The following is a 26,657-nucleotide window of genomic DNA, read 5'->3' as shown; positions in this document are numbered from 1 at the left end:
TAATAAAAGATAAGTGTCTTCACTGTGGGTTCCCTCTCTTGAAATATAGAATTCCCTAATAAGCAGAGGTGTCATTGTTCCAGGGCGTACCAGGGCACTTTTTTCTTTGGTTGGCAGGGAGCTCTTAATAAATATCCTCTGCAAATATCCTTTAAACTGTATCTGCAATTCTCAGGACGCGACCTTTTAGACTTTGATTATTTAAACATGGAATTGCAGATGTAGAGGGAAGTGTGTGATATATAGACAGATATACAGTAGTCATGTATTCAGTCACTGTGTGTTTCCAACAGATGAATCCAGTAGAAGAAATCCACCAGAGAGATGTCCCTGTCCTCTGTATTCCCAGGACTGTCCAGAGGAAAATCACAATGTGCCAGAGAATCATCAGGTAGATGGCGCTAAGCTTTCTTTAAAATATATCTATAAAGCTGCGGGGGGGGCATGTGCCCTGGGCACAAATAGGAAAGAAGGTAGGGGGGCGCCGGGCTAGGCAGCACGGGCATAGTTGCCATCAATCCTGAATTTGCCGGGAGAGTCCCAGATTTACCGAGACGTGTCCCGGCAACTGCCATGTTCAATTGTATCTGCGTCCTCAGGGCGCAGATACAATTGAATATTATGGCAGAGCAGGAATCTATCCCTGCTCTGCCATTCACTACTCCTGGAGCGGAATTCCTGGCCAGAGAGTTGCCGATGCTTTGGCCAGGTATTCCGCTCCTAAAGGGAGCCCCTGACACCCCTGTCCATATATGGACAGTGACATTAGGGACTCCTCCTGGAGTAAAAACCCCGGCCAGATTGTTGAAAACACTCTGGCCAAGGATTCCGCTCTTGGAGAAGCCCCTGACGTCACTATCCATATATGGACAGTGACGTCAGGGGCTCCTCCAGACAGAGCAGGGATTCCACTACTAAAGGGAGCCCCAATGGCGCTATCTACAGGGAGGGAGTATAGCACTATCTACAAGGGAGGTGTTTGGCACTATCTACTGTGGGGAGTGTGGCATTATCTACAGAGGAGCTGTGTGGCATTATCTACAGAGGAGCTGTGTGGCATTATCTACAGAGGAGCTGTGTGGCATTATCTACAGAGGAGCTGTGTGGCATTATCTACAGAGGAGCTGTGTGGCAGTATCTACAGAGGAGTTGTGTGGCAGTATCTACAAGGGAGGCTGTGTGGCAGTATCTACAACGGGGGTGTGGCATTATCTACAGGGGGGGTGTTTGGCACTATCTACAAGGGGGGTGTAGTACTATCTACTAGGGGTGTCTGGCAGTATCTACAAAGGGAGCGGTGTGGTAGGATCTGCAAGTAGGGGCTGTTTTTATAGCAGTATCTACAAGGGGGGGTGTGGCAGTATCTACAGGGGGGGTAGAAAAAAAGTACTATGCACACCAATATGGAGTTATTTATCCAAACAAATTATTTATTTATAGCCAGTGACAGTGCGACACTTTGGTCAATACCATGACCTTCCTCAGGAACTATAGAATTAACAAAATTTATATAAGTATAGATTCCGTAATAAGTGGTACCGAATGTCCTCAGTAACAATAAAATTAATTATGTACAGATCACAGATGTATATAAATCTTCATATGAAGCAATATCAGTAGTAAGTGAGTACTGTAAGATCTATGTGACACAGGTTACCGTAGTTCAAACAAATAATGAAAACAAGAAAGAAAAAAGTAAAGTTTTCACTGAGTAAAACACACATTGTAGATGTGTATAGTAATCATCTGAAAAGGTGGTAAAGGAAAATACAGGCAAACTAAGAGATATATAGACCAGTATATATAGTTGACAAGTAACAGTGGATGGATCTAGGTATAGAAAGTCTGGTTGATAGTATAGAGATGTAGAGATGTGTTATCAAATGAACCACATAATTATTTTTAAGTCTGCAAAAAAATTGGTAGTAGTTAGTATAGATGATATAGCTAGAATTTTTTTGCAGACTTAAAATCATTGTTCAAGGTTTCTCTGGAAGAAAAATACACTACATACCCATGTATCCTTTCAACCTGACATGGTTCCTCCTAGATGACGTACGGTCCGATTCTATATCCCTCCAATCATCTCTGAATAGATCTAATACTTCCATGCACTCACTCCTGCACTATTATCTCTCTACTACACAAACAAACATTTAGCAACAACATGTTTGAACTGACATTAATTTGTCTTACCTTCTAGTCAGCTGGTACTCCCAGCACTGTGGTTTTCTTCTCCCCGTTCTAACATAGGCAATATGCAAATTAGCCATGTGTACACACACCGGCTACGAGCAGCACGTTGCATATAGCTATGACAACTTCCGGTCTGAAAGACAACATCCGGTCATGGTGCGTTTCACATGTGCGTTCCAAGCACGCCATGTGACTGCACAGCTGGATACATAACAGAGGGGTTTTCTGACATTCCTGTAGCGCCACACTATAGCGGTTACCCGCCAAGCTTACAGCGCCATCCACGCAGGATAAAGCATTGACGAAAGGTAAATTCCCTATACATAATTATGTGGTTCATTTGATAACACATCTCTATACTATGGATCAGACTTTCTATACCTAGATCCATCCACTGTTACTTGTCAACTATATATACTGGTCTATATATCTCTTGGTCTGCCTGTATTTTCCTTTTCCACCTTTTCAGATGATTACTATACATTGCTAATTATTACACATTTACCACCAGCATTTTGTTATTGAACATTTATGTCTTGTCTGATGACCGGCAACCTCTCCTTGCAATGTAAGATTTTTTTTCTGTACAAAACGCACTGTTCTATGCATAGCTGAAAATCTACAATGTGTGTTTTACTCAGTGAAAACGTTACTTTTTTCTTTCTTGTTTTCATTATTTGTTTGAACTACAGTAACCTGTGTCACATAGATCTTAGAGTACTCACTACTACTGATATTGCTTCATATGAAGATTTATATACATCTGTGATCTGTACATAATTGATTTTATTGTTACTGATGACATTCTGTACCACTTATTACGAAATCTATACTTATATAAATTTTGTTAATTCTATAGTGCCTGAGGAAGGTCATGGTATTGACCGAAACGTCGCACTGTCACTGGCTATAAATAAATAAATTATTTGTTTGGATAAATAACTCCATATTGGTGTGCATAGTACTTTTTCTCTATTGGATCGGGTTAGCCCCCTACTAATGCACCCACACCATTACCTAAGTCTGTCCGAACCTTGTAACTACAGGGGTGGGTGACACTATCTACGAGAGAAGGCTATTCATTATGTCTCCATGTAGTCTCGTTAGCCTCCGTTATACAATCTGTTGTAGTCCGGCACTGACCTCTTTAAATTATTCTATTTTCATTTATTGTTCTGGTAACTCCCTTCTAGAGTTTATATCGCTTGTAAAATGTACGATGTAAAATACTCGAGTTACTTATATAAATGACACCTCATTGATTGGTAGAGAAAGCAAAGATGGCGAGGTAGAAAGAGATGTTGGGGGCGGGGGGGGGCAAACTGAATCTTTGCCCCGTGTGCTGGAGAACCAAACTACAACTCTGCTATAAAGTCATTGAACCCAGTTTAATTTTACATTTTTTCTTTTTTGTCTGTTTAGGGTGAAGATCTGATTCATATTAAGGTTGAAGTTAAAGATGAAGCACAAGAGGAGACGGATGTAATGGCTGATCAGCAGTGTAAGAGGGGGGGGGGGGACTTTCATTCGTTGTAAAGACAAACCTGTTTTGAGGGTCACCTAGATACTATTCACTGCCTGATAGAACGATTAAAAATAAATTTTATTATTAAATTGATAAAAGATATGGCTCAACCAGCCATTATTCCAGAAACAGGCAAAAGCAAGTGATTGGCGACAGTAGAGGTGTACCAGAGTGAACGAAGTTTCTCAAACACTCCAGGACCACCCTCCCTGCTTATTGTATAGTATTTCGCTACACCCTTGCCAATAGATAACAATCTATCCAGATCCAACGCGTTTCAGCAACACATCAAGAGTGATGCCTCATCAGGGATTACTAGATAGCAAGTTCAATTAGAATTGTTAGATTTCAAAAAGCTGGATAGCACTGTATATGTGCAGATTTTAGCCTCCAGACGCGTGAACGGCTCTGATACAATGACCGCACACGCGCCCGGGAAGCTGCAGGCTTATACGATTGAGAGCCCGCCCTCATTCCAATCGTCACCGGGGCACCCGCCAATCCGCATGTAACACGCACATTGTGACGTGCCGGAGGCGGCGCCTCACGATACAGACGACCAATGAGGGTATCTGGACGACAAGCGTCCATAGTTACTTAGGGGACGCTAGACGCGGCTCCTAAACTGCTGTCAACATCAAAAAACAAGGAATGGATCAAGAACGAATGTCCCTCCTATCACACATAGCACCGTCCCCAAACAAGCGGGGCAGTGTGAGGTGGAAGAGATATGTATCACGGGAGTCGTCAAGAGGAGACTGACCCCCAGTAATTCCATAGTTGCCTAGCAACTTATCGTTACCCTACTAGCCAGGGATCAGACTCAGATAGAGGATGGATATAGCCCATTATCCCAAGGATTCTGCATAGCAGTCCTATACGAGCATCCTCCCAAAAACGGAGGATGCCCGGCAGAGGAGAAACTCCCATACATGGTCGCTCCCTTGATCTCAAGGCGCATACAAAGTGAATAGAAAGGAAAAAAGTCAGCAAGTGGAGAACAATGCAGCCACAAATCGCAATAGAAACCGCATAGTGTGAACAGGGACTGAAATACCATTTATCAGTCAAAATATAATATATTGATATATTCACAGAGACATCCCAAATTCTCAGAGATGCCATTGTCAGTCAAAATACTATATGTTGGTATATTCTCAGGGAAAACTGGGAGTAACCAAAATCACAACTTGTCACAACCAGGCACACATAGCTCGACAGAGAGGAATGAGAAATAAGAGGCACAAAGTAACTAGAGAAAACAAGAATAGGAGATTTGTTCATTCAGTCCATGGGGATTAATGGTCTGTATCCTAAAAATCTATTCAGCCTCCTTTTGTAGAATTTTCTTGTCCAGATCCCCCCCTCTCGCGAGCGGTCTGACATATTCAATTCCCTGAAAGCCAAGAGCAGTAGCATCCCCATCGTGACAGGACCATACGTGTCTTGATACCGGGGTGTCCACCTTCCTTCTGACATCCCCAATGTGGTCACGGATCCTTCTCCTAAACTCCCTTTTTGTTTTACCCACGTACTGTAGACCACATCTACAAGTAATCATGTATACAATGCCTTTCGTTTTACAGTTGATGTATGATCTGTTGTCAAATGTTTTACCAGTTTTCGTGCTTTTGAAACTACTGCTACATATAATGGACACACATGCTTTGCATGTTCCACATCTATAGGTACCTTTTAGACTGTTCTCCAACCAAGTACTGCATTGTGCCTGTGGTAGTAGATGACTATGAACCAATCGGTCCCTAAGGTTCCGTCCCCTCCTGTATGTAATAAGCGGGGAGTCTCCTACCAGGTCCCCCACATCGGGGTCTGCCTTAAGGATGCCCCAGAACCGCTTAAGGACTTCCCTCACCTCTCTACTGGCAGAGTCAAAAGTACCGATCACTCTGATCGACTCTTCCTCCACTATCTTTGGTTTAGGGTTCAGGAGATCGTTCCTGTTGCAACCCAAGGCATTTTGATATGCCCCTTTCAGTACATCCCTGGGGTACCCCCTATGTCTGAATCTATTCTCGAGGTCACGTGCAGATACCCTAAAGTCTGAAATGGTGGAACAATTTCTCCGTGCCCTGAGATACTGGCCCTTCGGTATTCCTCTCTTCAGGCTAATTGGGTGACAGCTTTCCCAGCGCAGTAAGCTATTGGTCGCAGTCTCTTTGCGGTACATATTCGTCTGTAACATCCCTGTGTCAGTTTTGGAGATCAGAATATCCAAAAATGTAATTTTGGTGTCTTGGATTTCAGATGTAAAAAATAGACCCAATTCATTGGCGTTCAGTATCTCCACAAACTCCTGAAAATCCTGCCTGGTCCCTGTCCACAAAATCAGAATGTCATCTATAAATCTAATCCAAAGTAAGATAGATGATGACCATTTATCCATAAGGTCACTGAACACAACCTCTTTTTCCCACCACCCCAGGTAAAGATTGGCAAAGGTAGGTGCACAGGGACTACCCATGGCCACTCCTCTGAGCTGGTGGTAAATCTTCTGATCAAATAAAAAGAAGTTGTGTTCTAGACCAAATCTCAACTGTTCAATGGTAAATTTATTATGGGCCTGATATTGTATCCCTTTATCCATTAGGAAATATTCAATGGCTCTACAACCCTGATTATGTGGGATGGAGCTATACAGGGACTCAACATCTAAAGATGCCAACAAAACATCGCCATCGCAGCGTATACCCTCCAGTCTTCTCAGTACATCCATGGTGTCCCTCACGTATGATGGCAGGGACACCACGAACGGCCTGAGGACCTGGTCCAGGTACAAACTCGCATTCTGCGTAAGGCTGTCAATCCCCGATACAATGGGGCGACCTTTCAAGGGATTCACCCCCTTGTGTATCTTGGGCAGGCTATAAAATGTTGCCATTTGAGGGTGCTCCTTAAGTATAAAATGCATCTCTCTGTCATTAATGAGATTGGCTGATTTCGCTGGACCAAGGATGTTCAAAAGTTTACCTTTAAAGTTTGCAGTAGGATTGCTTGTAAGTACCCCATAACAATTGCGATCATCAAGGATGTCATGGCACATCTTTCTATATTGTGGTCGATTCATCACCACAATATTCCCCCCTTTGTCAGAGGGCTTTATAATGATATTATCATCTCTTTCTAGAGATAGTAGGCCAGCCATCTCATTGCTAGAAATGTTAGAACAGTATTCTCTTTGGTTGATCAATTTTAGCTGATCCTCAACCACCTTCACAAAGACATCAATCGGTGTGTTGTCACTTAGGGGTGCATATTTTGTAGATGGAACCCGTAATTCGGTAAATGGGCCCTTGCCCTCCTCCCTGTGACCCTCCTCCCACAAACCCTCCAATAGTCTAAAATGTGGGAGATCTTCCTCCATGATGCCCAGCTCAAGACATTGTCGTTTATTATGCATTTTAAAAAACTTTTTCCATTTCAATTTTCTAGCAAAAAGATTCAAGTCCTTGACCCAAGTAAAGAGATTAAATTTGTTGGTTGGGACAAATTATAGACCCTTGCTAAGTACTTCCACTTCCTCCCTCGTGAGGTTACGTGTGGAGAGATTAACTATCTGGAGCCTATCACTTTCCCCTGATAAGGTGCCTAAAGCTCCCTTCTGTCTCGCAGAAGGTACTCTGAAATCGGGTGGTTCTTGGCTAAAAAACCACCCCGCTGCTGACTCTTTCCTCTTCCTCTGCCTCTAATGTTGGGACGGGTCGGGTATCTCCCAGTCTCACTCCGTCCCCGACCTCTCCTAGGTGGGTTCCTACCGAATTCAGAGTCTGATTGTTCCTGCTCCGATGAAGATAAATCGGTGTCAGGCTCATGAGATACACCAGACCTGGCACTGTAGTCAAAAATTCTACCTTCTTTGAAGTCCAACGTGTCACGTACAAACTGGAAATGCTTCCTTTCCTTAATGTGACACGTGAACTTCTCTATTGCTTGTTGTAGAACAACCTCTTTTCTTTCGTATTCCAGATTGTTGTTAAATTTTTTTACAGCAATAATACACTCCTTCAGTTCTAGAGTGCTGCGTGCCAAATTGATATTCTCTTCCTCAAGAAGAATCCCCATAAACCTCAATGAAGACTCGATCGATTCTTTTTCCCACTTTTTTAAAAGTTCAGGTGAGCGAACCCTTACTGCAGGAATAAGGGTGATTCTGAGGCCCCTCGGAACAATTTTATTTTTGATGTATGTCTCTAATGTTTGGATTTCCCACCAGGATCTTATATGGTCTTTATAAACTTTGGTAAGTTGTCGAAAAGAGGCAGTAACACTTAGATTTTGAGATTGCGATATGAGCTCTTTATCTGAGAAAACCTCCCTAGCATCTGTAAACCATTTTTCTGTATTGATATCGCTAGTCAGGAATCCTGCCATCCCCACTCAATAAGGAATTTAATAAATAGTGCACTGTGTATAAGATAGCAAATGTCGTTCAAAAATGTAAATATATATTCACTGCCTGATAGAACGATTAAAAATAAATTTTATTATTAAATTGATAAAAGATATGGCTCAACCAGCCATTATTTCCAGAAGCAGGCAAAAGCAAGTGATTGGCGACAGTAGAGGTGTACCAGAGTGAACGAAGTTTCTCAAACACTCCAGGACCACCCTCCCTGCTTATTGTATAGTATTTCGCTACACCCTTGCCAATAGATAACAATCTATCCAGATCCAACGCGTTTCAGCAACACATCAAGAGTGATGCCTCATCAGGGATTACTAGATAGCAAGTTCAATTAGAATTGTTAGATTTCAAAAAGCTGGATAGCACTGTATATGTGCAGATTTTAGCCTCCAGACGCGTGAACGGCTCTGATACAATGACCGCACACGCGCCCGGGAAGCTGCAGGCTTATACGATTGAGAGCCCGCCCTCATTCCAATCGTCACCGGGGCACCCGCCAATCCGCATGTAACACGCACATTGTGACGTGCCGGAGGCGGCGCCTCACGATACAGACGACCAATGAGGGTATCTGGACGACAAGCGTCCATAGTTACTTAGGGGACGCTAGACACGGCTCCTAAACTGCTGTCAACATCAAAAAACAAGGAATGGATCAAGAACGAATGTCCCTCCTATCACACATAGCACCGTCCCCAAACAAGCGGGGCAGTGTGAGGTGGAAGAGATATGTATCACGGGAGTCGTCAAGAGGAGACTGACCCCCAGTAATTCCATAGTTGCCTAGCAACTTATCGTTACCCTACTAGCCAGGGATCAGACTCAGATAGAGGATGGATATAGCCCATTATCCCAAGGATTCTGCATAGCAGTCCTATACGAGCATCCTCCCAAAAACGGAGGATGCCCGGCAGAGGAGAAACTCCCATACATGGTCGCTCCCTTTACTTGGGTCAAGGACTTGAATCTTTTTGCTAGAAAATTGAAATGGAAAAAGTTTTTTAAAATGCATAATAAACGACAATGTCTTGAGCTGGGCATCATGGAGGAAGATCTCCCACATTTTAGACTATTGGAGGGTTTGTGGGAGGAGGGTCACAGGGAGGAGGGCAAGGGCCCATTTACCGAATTACGGGTTCCATCTACAAAATATGCACCCCTAAGTGACAACACACCGATTTGATGTCTTTGTGAAGGTGGTTGAGGATCAGCTAAAATTGATCAACCAAAGAGAACACTGTTCTAACATTTCTAGCAATGAGATGGCTGGCCTACTATCTCTAGAAAGAGATGATAATATCATTATAAAACCCTCTGACAAAGGGGGGAATATTGTGGTGATGAATCGACCACAATATAGAAAGATGTGCCATGACATCCTTGATGATCGCAATTGTTATGGGGTACTTACCAGCAATCCTACTGCAAACTTTAAAGGTAAACTTTTGAACATCCTTGGTCCAGCGAAATCAGCCAATCTCATTAATGACAGAGAGATGAATTTTATACTTAAGGAGCACCCTCAAATGGCAACATTTTATAGCCTGCCCAAGATACACAAGGGGGTGAATCCCTTGAAAGGTCGCCCCATTGTATCGGGGATTGACAGCCTTACGCAGAATGCGAGTTTGTACCTGGACCAGGTCCTCAGGCCGTTCGTGGTGTCCCTGCCATCATACGTGAGGGACACCATGGATGTACTGAGAAGACTGGAGGGTATACGCTGCGATGGCGATGTTTTGTTGGCATCTTTAGATGTTGAGTCCCTGTATAGCTCCATCCCACATAATCAGGGTTGTAGAGCCATTGAATATTTCCTAATGGATAAAGGGATACAATATCAGGCCCATAATAAATTTACCATTGAACAGTTGAGATTTGGTCTAGAACACAACTTCTTTTTATTTGATCAGAAGATTTACCACCAGCTCAGAGGAGTGGCCATGGGTAGTCCCTGTGCACCTACCTTTGCCAATCTTTACCTGGGGTGGTGGGAAAAAGAGGTTGTGTTCAGTGACCTTATGGATAAATGGTCATCATCTATCTTACTTTGGATTAGATTTATAGATGACATTCTGATTTTGTGGACAGGGACCAGGCGGGATTTTCAGGAGTTTGTGGAGATACTGAACGCCAATGAATTGGGTCTATTTTTTACATCTGAAATCCAAGACACCAAAATTACATTTTTGGATATTCTGATCTCCAAAACTGACACAGGGATGTTACAGACGAATATGTACCGCAAAGAGACTGCGACCAATAGCTTACTGCGCTGGGAAAGCTGGCACCCAATTAGCCTGAAGAGAGGAATACCGAAGGGCCAGTATCTCAGGGCACGGAGAAATTGTTCCACCATTTCGGACTTTAGGGTATCTGCACGTGACCTCGAGAATAGATTCAGACATAGGGGGTACCCCAGGGATGTACTGAAAGGGGCATATCAAAATGCCTTGGGTTGCAACAGGAACGATCTCCTGAACCCTAAACCAAAGATAGTGGAGGAAGAGTCGATCAGAGTGATCGGTACTTTTGACTCTGCCAGTAGAGAGGTGAGGGAAGTCCTTAAGCGGTTCTGGGGCATCCTTAAGGCAGACCCCGATGTGGGGGACCTGGTAGGAGACTCCCCGCTTATTACATACAGGAGGGGACGGAACCTTAGGGACCGATTGGTTCATAGTCATCTACTATCACAGGCACAATGCAGTACTTGGTTGGAGAACAGTCTAAAAGGTACCTATAGATGTGGAACATGCAAAGCATGTGTGTCCATTATATGTAGCAGTAGTTTCAAAAGCACGAAAACTGGTAAAACATTTGACAACAGATCATACATCAACTGTAAAACGAAAGGCATTGTATACATGATTACTTGTAGATGTGGTCTACAGTACGTGGGTAAAACAAAAAGGGAGTTTAGGAGAAGGATCCGTGACCACATTGGGGATGTCAGAAGGAAGGTGGACACCCCGGTATCAAGACACGTATGGTCCTGTCACGATGGGGATGCTACTGCTCTTGGCTTTCAGGGAATTGAATATGTCAGACCGCTCGCGAGAGGGGGGGATCTGGACAAGAAAATTCTACAAAAGGAGGCTGAATGGATTTTTAGGATGCAGACCATTAATCCCCATGGACTGAATGAACAAATCTCCTATTCTTGTTTTCTCTAGTTACTTTGTGCCTCTTATTTCTCATTCCTCTCTGTCGAGCTATGTGTGCCTAGTTGTGACAAGTTGTGATTTTGGTTACTCCCAGTTTTCCCTGAGAATATACCAACATATAGTATTTTGACTGACAATGGCATCTCTGAGAATTTGGGATGTCTCTGTGAATATATCAATATATTATATTTTGACTGATAAATGGTATTTCAGTCCCTGTTCACACTATGCGGTTTCTATTGCGATTTGTGGCTGCATTGTTCTCCACTTGCTGACTTTTTTCCTTTCTATTCACTTTGTATGCGCCTTGAGATCAAGGGAGCAACCATGTATGGGAGTTTCTCCTCTGCCGGGCATCCTCCGTTTTTGGGAGGATGCTCGTATAGGACTGCTATGCAGAATCCTTGGGATAATGGGCTATATCCATCCTCTATCTGAGTCTGATCCCTGGCTAGGAGGGTAACGATAAGTTGCTAGGCAACTATGGAATTACTGGGGGTCAGTCTCCTCTTGACGACTCCCGTGATACATATCTCTTCCACCTCACACTGCCCCGCTTGTTTGGGGACAGTGCTATGTGTGATAGGAGGGACATTCGTTCTTGATCCATTCCTTGTTTTTTGATGTTGACAGCAGTTTAGGAGCCGCGTCTAGCGTCCCCTAAGTAACTATGGACGCTTGTCGTCCAGATACCCTCATTGGTCGTCTGTATCGTGAGGCGCCGCCTCCGGCACGTCACAATGTGCGTGTTACATGCGGATTGGCGGGTGCCCCGGTGACGATTGGAATGAGGGCGGGCTCTCAATCGTATAAGCCTGCAGCTTCCTGGGCGCGTGTGCGGTCATTGTATCAGAGCCGTTCACGCGTCTGGAGGCTAAAATCTGCACATATACAGTGCTATCCAGCTTTTTGAAATCTAACAATTCTAATTGAACTTGCTATCTAGTAATCCCTGATGAGGCATCACTCTTGATGTGTTGCTGAAACGCGTTGGATCTGGATAGATTGTTATCTATTGGCAAGGGTGTAGCGAAATACTATACAATAAGCAGGGAGGGTGGTCCTGGAGTGTTTGAGAAACTTCGTTCACTCTGGTACACCTCTACTGTCGCCAATCACTTGCTTTTGCCTGCTTCTGGAAATAATGGCTGGTTGAGCCATATCTTTTATCAATTTAATAATAAAATGTATTTTTAATCGTTCTATCAGGCGGTGAATATATATTTACATTTTTGAACTACATTTGCTATCTTATACACAGTGAATCACCTAGATACTACTCTCATATCATCCCATGTAAATAATCTATTCCGCCACTGCGTGTTTCCTACAGATGGATCCAGTAGGAGAAATCCACCAGAGAAATGTCCCAGTCCTCTGTATTCCCAGGACTGTCCAGAGGAAAATCACAATGTGCCAGAGAATCATCAGGTAGATGAAGCTGAGCCCTATACCAGATCTATATAGGGGGGTGTGGAGCTTTTTGGTCATGGGGTCATAGATTTTGGTGGTTTCTTATGTTGATCTGTTAGATTCTTCGCACTCTGCTGTATTGTACTGAATTGTTCCATATGTGAAATCAGGGGGAAGATCTGACTAATAGTAAAGCCGAGCATGAAGCAGAAGAAGAGCGGGTGAGGGGCGATCAACCATGTAAGAGTGAAGTGGAGGAGGAAATTCCAGGAGGTGTTACCACAGGTCAGTAATAATGATATTAGAAAGTGAATTGGGAGGTTTGTTAAGGTGGGGTTCCTCCTTAGTTCTACATTACAGTAACACGTCAGACAATGTGTTATACATAGTGCAGGACCTGAGGGAGCTGTGACTGCACATAGAAGTTCTCTACAAGGTGATGTATGAATTTGGTCATACACTAGACTTAGAGCCTGTAAAAATGACAATAATTCAATACATTAGTATGTCTGACGATCGCTGGTCCAAACCCCATGCAGGGACTAATAAAAAGTGTTAAAAATAGTAAATTTTTTTTAGTGGTGTACAAAAATAAAAAAAAACCTTTTCCCACTTTTCCTCTTAAAGTATTGTAAAAAATAAACAAAATTGGTATCACCGCATCCGTAAAAAGTCTGAATTATTACAATATAACATTATTTAAATCACATGGTGAACACCGTAAAAAAAATGAATGAAACCGCCAGAATCGCTGTTTATTTGGTCACTTTAGCGCTAAAAAATAATGTAATAAAAAGTGATCAAAAAGTCGTATGTGCCAATAAAAACTACAGCTCGCCCACGAAAAATAAGCCTTTACTCTGCTCAATCAACAAAATAAAATAAAAATAACCCGCAGGATAAAGATAACGTGATTTATACAGAACAGTGAACACACATTTAAAACAAAATTGCTGTTTTTTGATCAGTTTGCCTAAAACAAATGGAATAAAATGTGTTTAAAAAGTTGCATGTTCCTCACAATGGTATTAATAAAAAGCCCCCAAACCACTACGTCCTATGAAAAAATAAAGATATGGCTCCCATTAGTCGAAGATGAAAAAATATGCAGATGAACCGGTCCGATGGGAACTTTCCTTCTGTATCAGGAGGTGATTATCAGGGCTCTAATATTTGGGAACCACAAAGAGAAGGGCCCAAACATATCTGCTGGAAGCGAGGGCGCCCGTATTATACCAGGACAACACTTTCCCAGCAAAATTCCCCAAACTACGCAGAGGGGGATAAGTAAGGACACCATTTATCAGTGCGACACCGGCCTGTGCATAAAGGATTGCATCACAGCGTAACCCACATCTATGGATAATTGTATTATTTACCCCATTATTATACCCTCTTATTATACCCTGATGTACTCCACACAGTTTATATATACCCTGATGTACTCTGCACAGATTATATATATATATATCCTGATGTACTCCTCACATATTACATGTATCCTGATGTACTCCTCACATATTACATATATCCTGATGTACTCCTCACATATTACATATACCCTGATGTACTCCTCACATATTACATATACCCTGATGTACTCCTCACAGATTACATATACCCTGATGTACTCCTCACAGATTACATATACCCTGATGTGCTCCTCACATATTACATATACCCTGATGTACTCCTCACATATTACATATACCCTGATGTTCTCCTCACACATTACATATACAGTACCCTGATGTACTCCTCACAGCTTACATATACCCTGATGTACTCCTCACATATTACATATACCCTGATGTACTCCTCACATATTACATATACCCTGATGTACTCCTCACATATTACATATACCCTGATGTACTCCTCACATATTACATATACCCTGATGTACTCCTCACATATTACATATACCCTGATGTACTCCTCACATATTACATATACCCTGATGTACTCCTCACATATTACATATATCCTGATGTACTCCTCACATATTACATATACCCTGATGTACTCCTCACATATTACATATACCCTGATGTACTCCTCACATATTACATATACCCTGATGTACTCCTCACAGATTACATATACCCTGATGTTCTCCTCACACATTACATATACAGTACCCTGATGTACTCCTCACAGCTTACATATACCCTGATGTACTCCTCACATATTACATATACCCTGATGTACTCCTCACATATTACATATACCCTGATGTACTCCTCACATATTACATATACCCTGATGTACTCCTCACATATTACATATACCCTGATGTACTCCTCACATATTACATATACCCTGATGTACTCCTCACATATTACATATATCCTGATGTACTCCTCACATATTACATATACCCTGATGTACTCCTCACATATTACATATACCCTGATGTACTCCTCACATATTACATATATCCTGATGTACTCCTCACATATTACATATACCCTGATGTACTGCTCACAGATTACATATATCCTGATGTACTCCTGACATTACATATACCCTGATGTACTCCGCACATATTACATATACCCTGATGTACTCCTCACATATTACATATACCCTGATGTACTCCTCACAGATTACATATATCCTGATGCACTCCTCACATATTACATACACCCTGATGTACTCCTCACATATTACATATACCTGATGTACTCCTCACATATTACATATACCTGATGTACTCCTCACATATTACATATATCCTGATGTACTCCTCACATATTACATATACCCTGATGTACTGCTCACAGTTTACATATATCCTGATGTACTCCTGACATTACATATACCCTGATGTACTCCTCACATATTACATATACCCTGATGTACTCCTCACAGATTACATATATCCTGATGCACTCCTCACATATTACATACACCCTGATGTACTCCTCACATATTACATATACCTGATGTACTCCTCACATATTACATATATCCTGATGTACTCCTCACATATTACATATACCCTGATGTACTCCTCACAGATTACATATATCCTGATGTACTCCTCACAGATTTCATATATCCTGATGTACTCCTCACATATTACATATACCTGATGTACTCCGCACATATTACATATACCCTGATGTACTCCTCACGTATTACATATACCCTGATGTACTCCTCACAGATTACATATACCCTGATGTACTCCTCACATATTACATATACCCTGATGTACTCCTCACGTATTACATATATCCTGATGTACTCCTCACGTATTACATATACCCTGATGTACTCCTCACGTATTACATATACCCTGATGTACTCCTCACAGATTACATATACCCTGATGTACTCCTCACATAGTACATATACCCTGATGTACTCCTCACATATTACATATACCCTGATGTTCTCCTCACATATTACATATACCCTGATGTACTCCTCACATATTACATATACCCTGATGTACTCCTCACAGTTTACATATATCCTGATGTACTCCTCAGATTACATATACCCTGATGTACTCCTCACATATTACATATACCCTGATGTACTCCACCCATATTACATATACCCTGATGTACTCCTCACATCTTACATATACCCTGATGTACTCCTCACATATTACATATATCCTGATGTACTCCTCACATATTACATATATCCTGATGTACTCCTCACATATTACATATATCCTGATGTACTCCTCACATATTACATATATCCTGATGTACTCCTCACATATTACATATACCCTGATGTACTCCTCACATATTACATATACCCTGATGTACTCCTCACAGATTACATATACCCTGATGTACTCCTCACAGATTACATATACCCTGATGTACTCCTCACATATTACATATACCCTGATGTACTCCACCCATATTACATATACCCTGATGTACTCCTCACATCTTACATATACCCTGATGTACTCCTCACATATTACATATATACCCTGATGTACTCCTCACAGATTACATATATCCTGATGTACTCCTCACATATTACATATACCCTGATGTACTCCTCACATATTACATATACCCTGATGTACTCCTCACATATTACATATACCCTGATGTACTCCTCACATATTACATATATCCTGATGTACTCCTCACATATTACATATACCCTGATGTACTCCTCACAGATTACATATACCCTGATGTACTCCTCACATATTACATATACCCTGATGTACTCCTCACATATTACATATACCCTGATGTACTCCTCACATATTACATATATCCTGATGTACTCCTCACATATCACATATACCCTGATGTACTCCTCACATATTACATATACCCTGATGTACTCCTCACATATTACATATACCCTGATGTACTCCTCACATATTACATATACCCTGATGTACTCCTCACATATTACATATATCCTGATGTACTCCTCACATATTACATATACCCTGATGTACTGCTCACAGATTACATATATCCTGATGTACTCCTGACATTACATATACCCTGATGTACTCCGCACATATTACATATACCCTGATGTACTCCTCACATATTACATATACCCTGATGTACTCCTCACAGATTACATATATCCTGATGCACTCCTCACATATTACATACACCCTGATGTACTCCTCACATATTACATATACCTGATGTACTCCTCACATATTACATATATCCTGATGTACTCCTCACATATTACATATACCCTGATGTACTCCTCACAGATTACATATATCCTGATGTACTCCTCACAGATTTCATATATCCTGATGTACTCCTCACATATTACATATACCTGATGTACTCCGCACATATTACATATGCCCTGATGTACTCCACACGGTTTACATATGCCCTTATGTACTGCACAGATTACATATACCCTGATGTAATCCTCACATATTACATATACCATACTACTACCAAGCCAAATCCAGGCGCCAAAAGACGCTGCCTCAATACTGAGCCCTACAGTGTGCCCAAACAGCAGTTTACTACCACATATATGGTATTGCTATAACCAGGAGAACCTTTTAACAATTTTTGGGGTGTGTTTCTCTAGTGGCACAAGCTGGGCACAACATATTGGACTCTGAAATGGCATATCTGTGGAACAATTGCAATTTTCACTTTTTACCATCCGGAGCACATTCATTTCAGGAAAACACCTGTGGGGTCAAAATGCTCTACACTCCTAATAGGGATGCACGATGCATAGAAACTTCGATACTGTTCATCCCCAAACGGTTCGATACCGTTATTTCGTGTATTTCGATACTAAGCTCTGCGGCCGCACAGCTCAGTATAGTAATACATGAATGTATGAGAGCGGGGCTGCGGCTGTGTAATACAGCCATCGCCCCGCTTTGAGTCCTGACAACAAGTGCGCGCCGTCAGGATGATGTGATGCTGCCGGCGCTGTACTAATGATTGCCGTCAATGAAGACCGAACATGGCGGGCGCACTGCAAAACACCCCTATGTTCTATCTTGAGTGCCTGCACCGTCGCTCATTAGTGCAGCGCCTGCCGCATCACTTCATGCTGACCGCACATGCATTTAATGTCAGGAGCGGGTCAATGCTGTATTACACATCCCCGCCGGCGGAGATCAGGGAAACCTCTTATCTGCACCGTTATTCACCTGAATGCTGCAATCAAAGCTGACTGCAGCATTCAGGGAAAAATGAGCAGGGGGGATGCACTTTGGATCGCGTCACAGGGAATTCCTGTGACGAGATTGAGGGACATACCATATATAGGCAGACAGCCCAGGGTCCATTGAAGGACCCCAGGGCTATCTTACCATATTTCCTGTTGTTAGGACATACCTCAGTATGCCCTAACAACTGCCTGTGTACTATCCGTACACAGGCTAATGTACTGGCATATAGATATATGCCAGTACATTAAAGTTTAAAAAATAAAGTAAAAACATAAAGTAATATTAAATAAAAAAAAATACATACATTATTTTTACAATAAACATTCAACTAAGTCTCAATACATAAAATACACATATTCGGTATTAGCGCGGCCGTAATAACCTCCTCAAAAAAAAATTCCGTCATTTATTATGTGTACGCTGTAAAAAAATAAAATAAAAACTGCTTTCTTTCACTTATTGTGGGGCACGAGGTGTGATGAATTTAACCTCCATGTTCCTCACATTACTAGTAATTAACCCCATCATGTACCTCACATATTAACCAATTATGACTGCGAAACATGATGGGGTTAATTACTATTAATGTGAGGCACATTCAAAATTCAATAACACCTCATGCCTCACAACAGAAAATGGAAGAATTTTTTATTTTTTTAATTACTGTTGGCAAAGTATCGTTTTGGTATCGGTATCGAAGTCCAAATTCAGGTATCGTGACATCCCTAACCTCTGATAAATGTCTTAAGCGGTGTCGTTTCCAAAATGGGGTCACTTTTAGGGTGTTTCCACTGTTTTGGTCCCAAAGGTGTTTTGCAAATGCAACATGGGGCTAGGAAACTAATCCATCAAAATCTGTGCTCCTTCCCTTCTGAGCAGTTTATGAGCACATATTGGGTATTTCCGTACTCTGGAGAATTTTCCTTACAAATGTTGGGGTGCTTTTTCTCCTTTATTTGTTAAGAAAATGAACAATTTCGAGATAAAACTACATCTTATTGGAAAAAATGTGCTTGATTGGGTGGTGTGATTGCTTATTTTTTGTGGGGCGATAGTTTTTATTAATACCTTTCTGGGATACATGTGTATTTTTTTTCACTTTCTATTAGATTTCTTGGGGTGACAAAAAGACAACAATTATGGCGTCTTTAATTACAATTTTTTATTCTTCGTACTGCGTTCACCGTGCGGGTTAAATAACATTAGATTGTAATAGATTACATTTTTACGGATGTGGTAATACCAGTTATGTTCATTTTCATTTTTGTTAACATTACTTTAGAGAACAGGTGGGAAAAGGTTTTGGTTTTTTGTAACTTTTAGTTTTATTTTTTACAGTTTATTTTTTATTTTTTTTTTTTTTCATTAGCCACCCCGCCCCCCTCCAGGGAACTTGAACTAGCGATCACTTGCTGTGTATACTGCAACGATAATGTATAGCAGTATATCATTTATTCTTACAGGCATCTGGCAGGACTTCGTGGGAGTACAGAAATGGCAGACCTGGGCGCCTTCATTAGGCCCCCAGGCTGCCATGACAACCATCAGCTTCGTGCAATCGCGTTTCGGGAAGACCGATGAGGTTTTTGAGCTGGCCGGACCCTTTTTCTAATGCCTTAGATGCTGCAGTCGCAATTGACTGCGGCATCTAAGGGGCTAAACGGGCGGAATCAACTGATCTTGGATTCTACCCGTTGCAGTAAGGTGTCGGCTGTATTACACAGCCGACACCCGTTGAGTATGGAGCGTGCTCTGCCCGTGAGCGCGCTCCATACTTCCCCTTAACGCTTTTTACGTACATGTAGGTGACCATGCGTTAGGGTAGGGGTTTATGTGTCATTTTTTCTTCATTTTTGTTTATTTTTTAACTTTTATTTTTATGGCCTTTCCATCAGAAAAGACATTTGGGGAACTTTTATTATTTCATTTTATTTTTTTTACACTATACTTTTCCTCTGTAACTGGCGCTTTACAGCAGGGGAGATCAACCCTGTTATCGTGACTATTGTCACTGATAGGGCTGTGCTGGGTCTAGTTAGATACAGCAGCAGCCTCCTACTACCGGCATCTCGGCGCTCATGTGACTAGTCACATGACCACCGGCATCAAAAGAGGCCGCAGCGCTCATTGAGCGTTGTGTACATGAGTGCAGAGAAGACAAGTGGTAAAAAACAATTTTTGTCTTCTTTTCAGGGTCCCTGGCTGTCTCTGACGACCGGGCACGCGACATTTAGCTGCTCAATCACTCAGGCAGCAAACTTAAACCTGCAGCATACGTACACAGTGGGCAGTCCTCAACTGGTTAAACATCATTTTAAGAGTCAATCGAAATGAAAAAACACATACATTTTGGTCATTTCCTTTATACTTTTGTTATTTATTTGGTTCTTCCATTACAAATCTTGTAATAATAACCGCTGAGAAGAAAGATCCTCATTATAGTTCTATATTTAATATGAGCCTGGGACAATAATTGAGGAGCTATTAGAAAACACACAAGGTCCCCATGACAAATCTGCACACATGTCACAAGGGGGCATGTTGTCTTCAGGATATTTCCGTAGTACAACCTTAGGCTGCAATATCAAGCAATCAGATCTCCACTGTAATCTACTATACACTTTTTGGAACATGTTTTCTTTAAATGGACCCTAACTTTTCAAACAACTTGTGGTATCTAATAGTATTCCTGATATATATCAACTTTGTAATTCACTTACTGTTATAGTTTAGCTGTTTTATCCATGAAAATTTTATGTGAAGTTAGTGCCACTAGGTGAGAGACACACAGACGCTGCTGCTTATAGAAGTCTATGGGAAAGGAAGGGGAAGCAGAATGAGGGAGCAGGAGCACATAGACACAGATGCTGTTGTCAATAAAGGACTTTGAACAGGAGAGGGGGAGCAGAAGCAGAGAGAGTTGACATAGGCCTCTGGTAAGAGTTATATGTCACCTCTGTGCTGGATTTTCCACTACACTGCTCCTTACTGCTTGCTGTATGATGTGCTCCATGCTGCTGCAGCTTCTAAGGGTGTGCTACAGAGAGATAGTAGACCAGGGTGGCTCTCTGCTCTGTGTGCAGTGTATAGAAGACATGATGGCAGTTAAGCTACACCCACTACCTCAGGGAAAACTGAGAATTATAGATCGAGCCTGCAGAGGGAAAACTGCTAAAAGAATGCCATATACAAGTCATGTAATGGCCAGAAATAGTGTTATTCCTCCTGTACACACATATAACAGATTATTCTGAAAAGTCGTCTTAAAATTAGGTACGCTTTAAAGGTCTTTAAGAAGTTTTCAAAGTGGGTTTAAAGATGTGGTTTTTATATTGGATTAAAAAATATATCCATGATTATTAGAAAGCACCTATTTTAACCAGTTGCTGACTGCCCATAGATTATAAATGTCCTGGTGGTCCACACCTATCTCTGCAAGGACATTTTAAAACATCCTGCTGAGTTTTCTCCTCTCCGACTCTCCCACTCCATCACAGTTAAATATATCACTTATTGTATTACACAACGTCGAAGCCCTATATGTTTTGAGAAAAACAAGACCAAATACATATAGGTTGGAGAGAAATAGAACGACAATTTGCTATTAAGTTGTCACATGACTAAAACTTGAATGAGGCCACTTCATTTCATTAGGTTCACATTATCAGTACTTGATAGGACACTCTTTCCCCTTACAACAGCCTGAATTCTTAGTGGAATGATATTACTATGTACTGGAAACCTGTATTACAGATTCTGATTATTAACTTCACTCTGTCTATTCCACTACATCCCAAAGATGATCTATAAAATTGAGATCCGGTGACTGTTCAGCCATTTGGATATGCAGACCTCATTATCATGTCCATGAATTCATCCTTTGATTTGTCTCATGACACATTATCTTGTTAAATGTAGACTGTGGGCAATATTAGACTGTAACAATATTAAGTTAAGATTGTGTATGCCTTATTAGTATTTAAAAGTCCAAATGTGTTAGCAGAGAACAGGCTTCATTACCAGACAAGGTTCTGCTTTTTCCCAAAAATTATTTTATTATGTCGAGCTTTATGTAATAAATTAATAGTGGAGAACTGAGTGTAGACCAGAATCCTGGACTGTCATGTATTGTTATACAAAGCGTTATAAGGCTGGAATGGAGTCAAAAGGCTTGGCTTAAACTTCTTCCTGCTTGATACACTTCTGACTTTGGCTCAAAACACGGCATGTGTGTTTCCAGCCTAACACAAATGTTATAAATTTGTCAACTTTTCTATTGTGAAACAAAATCACAGTTTGTTTTTTTAATCCTAACAGAAAATCCCAGTAAGAACTCTGAGGGAAACTTCACGTTATTGCTAAATTATAAAGTAGACGATGAAGATATCATCCAGCGCTCTTCAGGAGAAAACCTCATTACCCTTAATATACATCCAGGACTTCACAGTAAAGACCTATCATATAATTTCACTAATAATGAGGAACCTTCTACCCAATCACAGATTGTTACCACAAGTACAGCCCAGAAAGGGGGTAAAAGGTTTCAATGTGGTAAACCGTTCAAAAAAATCTCAGGTCTTTTAACAAACAGAAGAATTCACACAGGAGAGAATCCGTATTCATGTGCAGAATGTGGGAAATGTTTTACAGATAAATCAAATCTTGTTATACATGAGAGAAGTCACACAGGAGAGAAACCGTATTCATGTTCAGAATGTGGGAAATGTTTTAAATTTAAATCAAATCTTGTTAGACATGAGAGAATTCACACAGTAGAGAAGCCGTATTCATGTCCAGAATGTGCGAAATGTTTTACAGATAAATCAGGTCTTGTTATACATGAGAGACTTCATACAGGAGAGAAGCCATATTCATGTTCAGAAAGTGGGAAATGTTTTACACATAAATCACATCTTGTTATACATGAGAGAAGTCACACAGGTGAGAAGCCGTATTCATGTGCAGAATGTGGGAAAAGTTTTAAATTGAAAACAAATCTTGTTAGACATGAGAGAATTCACACAGGGGAGAAGCCATATTCATGTTCAGAATGTGGGAAATGTTTTACAAATAAATCACATCTTGTTATACATGAGAGAAGTCACACAGGAGAGAAGCCGTATTCATGTTCAGAATGTGGGAAATGTTTTACAAATAAATCACATCTTGTTAGACATGAGAGAAGTCACACAGGAGAGAAGCCATATTCATGTTCAGAATGTGGGAAATGTTTTACAAATAAATCAGCTCTTGTTACACATGAGAAAATTCACAGAGGTGAGAAGCTGTATTCATGTTCAGAATGTGGGAAATGTTTTATAACAAAATCCTATGTTGTTAAACATAAGAGAATTCACACAGGAGAGAAGCCATATTCATGTTCAGAATGTGGGAAATGTTTTACAGATAAATCAGGTCTTATTGTACATAAGAGAAGTCACACAGGAGAGAAGCCATATTCATGTCCAGAATGTGGGAAATGTTTTACAGATATATCAGGTCTTATTGTACATAAGAGAAGTCACACAGGAGAGAAGCCATATTCATGTTCAGAATGTGGGAAATGTTTTACATATAAATCCCATCTTGTTATACATGAGAGAAGTCATACAGGAGAGAAGCCGTATTCATGTTCAGAATGTGGGAAATGTTTTACAGATAAATCAGGTCTTGTTAGACATGAGAGAAGTCACACAGGAGAGAAGCCATATTCATGTCCAGAATGTGGGAAATGTCTTACAGATAAATCAAGTCTTGTTGTACATAAGAGAAGTCACACAGGAGAGAAATTATAGTAGTGTTCAGAATGTGGGAAATGTTTTACTACTAAAGCAAAGCTGAGGGCTCATCGGAGAAACCATACAGGGGAGAAGCCATTTTGATGATCTATATGTGGAAGATATTTGTTTTTTAAAATAAATTTACATTTTGGAACTTTGCAGAGAATTCACATGAAGTAGAAACCATAATCTCGTTTAGAATGTGGGAAATGCTATAAGATAAAAAAAAAAATATTTGAAACACATCAAATTATTCACAGACTTTAACCCCTTAGTGACCCGCCTATTTTAGGCCTTAATGACCAAGCTATTTATTACGTTTTTTCCATCGTCTCATTCAAACAGCTATAACTTTTTTGTTTTAGTCGACATAGCTGTATTAGATCTTGTCTTTTGTAAGGACAAGTTGTATTTTGTAACAGCGCCATTTTGTGGTACATGGAATTTTATTGAATAACTTTTCTAAAAAAGCATTTTTGGGGGGAATCAAAAAAAACAATTCCGCCACACTTTTTTGCATCCTAAATTTACGCCATTTATCGTGTGGTATAAATAACACAATAACTTTATTCAGCGGGTTGTTATGATGGCAACAATACCAAATTTATATTGATTTTGTAGGTTTTACTATGGTTACACAGTAAAAAACAATGTATTTTTTTTTTTTTTAAATTATTTGTGCTTGTGTCTCCATATTTGAAGAGCGATGTCTTTTCTTTTTTTTTTTTTTTTTTTCCGCCGATGCAGTTGTATGAGAGCTTTTTTTTGCGGGAAGACTTGTAGTTTTTATCGGCACCATTTTGGAGTACATGCGACTTTTTGATCACTTTTTATCAAATTTTTTTTTAAGGCAGGATTCATAGAAAACGGATTTTTGCATGTTTTTTTTATTTTATTTTTTTATGACGTTCACTGTGTGGGTTAAATAATGTAATAACTTTATAGTTGGGGTCGTTATGGACGTGGCAATACCAAATATATGTAGCTTTTGAACTTTTTTTGTTTTGTCCTTTTAATAATAAAACATTTTGTATGGGGAAAAGGTGTTTTTTTAATTTTTTTCAGGTATACGCTACAGGCAGACCTCGGGGCCTTTATTGGGCCCCCCGGCTGATATAGAAGACACCGGCACTCTGCTATCATGCGCAGGGTGCTGGTGGGGTGGGAGAGGGAGCTCCCTCCCTCTCTCCAAAAACACTCAGATACGGTGCTCGCTTTTTGGGTGACGTATCTGAGGGGGTTAAACTGATATCGATCTGACCCGTTCGAGCAGGGATCGTGAAAAGGCGTATTGGCGTTCAGTAACGGGTTAAACAGCCAATAAGAGTGTTTGTTTATTTTTTGGCTGGAATTAGCCTGGATCTGCCAAACACCCAAATTATATTTACCTGTGCTCAACTGTGACCGGAATCTATGAAGAAAAAGTACTGTGGATATAAAGAAGAAAAGAAGTGCCTGGTTTACTTACAAAGCAGAGAAGCTGAATTGCCACCATGAATCTCGCTTCTTATTACTGTATTCATAAATTCCCCCACACTGAAGGAGAATCCAGAGTGACCGTAAGGACAATGTAAACGTTTTTGTTTTTAACATATATGGACATTTTATATTTGACTTTCATTAAAACAGCATAAAAAGATGAAGGTGATGGAATAGAAGAAAAAAACACTAACAAAGTAACTATCTAATTGAATAATTTACCGGCTAAATCGCGTGTCCATTCGCCACCTATGTGGCTATGTTGTGGTTGCCTTTCCGTCTGTTCTTACCCTCAGGGTAGATTCACTTGTGGCAGATTTCTAGTATAAATTTCTGAAACTGTAAATAGTTCCATACATCTAAGTGGGTTGTTTCTGTAGCATCCAACTGCATCTCAAAGCCAGAAGTGGATCCAGCCGGAAAGAAAAGTCCTTCATTTATATTTCCCAATTCTTTTCATACACTTTTTAATTTGCCTAAAAAAAACCTGTGTGATTCCAGCCTTAGACAGGATCCAGGAGGAACGTGTCTCATTTAACCCCTTAATTACCAGGCCATTTTGCATGTTAATGACCAAGGATTATTTTTTGTTTTTTCACCGTCGCATTCCAAGAGTCGTAACTTTTTTTTTTATTCCGTCGACACAGTTTTTAGATGCTTATAACATATTGATTAACTTTTATTAACTTTATTTTAGGAGAGAATTGAAAATAAGCAGCTATTCCAGCATTGATTTTCACGTTATAAATTTACGCCGTTTACTATGCAGCGTAAATAACATGTTAACTTTATTCTATGGGTCGGCACGATTACGGGGATACCAAATATGTAAAGGTTTTATATGTTTTCCTACGTTTGCACAATAAGCCTTTTAGAAAAAAATAACTTGTTTTTGCATCGCCGAATTCCAAGAGACGTAATTCTTTTTTATTTTTCCGTCAATGTGGTCGTATGTGGGCTTTATTTTTGCGGACCAATGTGTAGTTTTCATTAGTACTATTTTGGGGTA

General features: G+C 40.6%; 1 protein-coding gene across 1 annotated transcript; it reads left to right on the top strand.

The window, feature by feature from the left end:
• Nucleotides 1-216: 216 nt before the first annotated feature.
• LOC142663968 (uncharacterized) lies at nt 217-24,810 on the top strand. Its single transcript, XM_075842828.1, has 5 exons — nt 217-391; nt 3,619-3,697; nt 12,642-12,739; nt 12,892-13,006; nt 22,707-24,810. Exons 2-5 carry the CDS (start codon nt 3,682-3,684, stop codon nt 24,182-24,184), a joined length of 1,707 nt encoding a protein of 568 aa, XP_075698943.1. The 5' UTR covers nt 217-391; nt 3,619-3,681; the 3' UTR covers nt 24,185-24,810.
• Nucleotides 24,811-26,657: the final 1,847 nt, after the last annotated feature.

Source organism: Rhinoderma darwinii, chromosome 1, assembly GCF_050947455.1.
Source record: "Rhinoderma darwinii isolate aRhiDar2 chromosome 1, aRhiDar2.hap1, whole genome shotgun sequence".
Lineage (NCBI taxonomy): Eukaryota > Metazoa > Chordata > Amphibia > Anura > Rhinodermatidae > Rhinoderma > Rhinoderma darwinii.
This window is presented reverse-complemented; position numbering and strand designations above follow the sequence as displayed.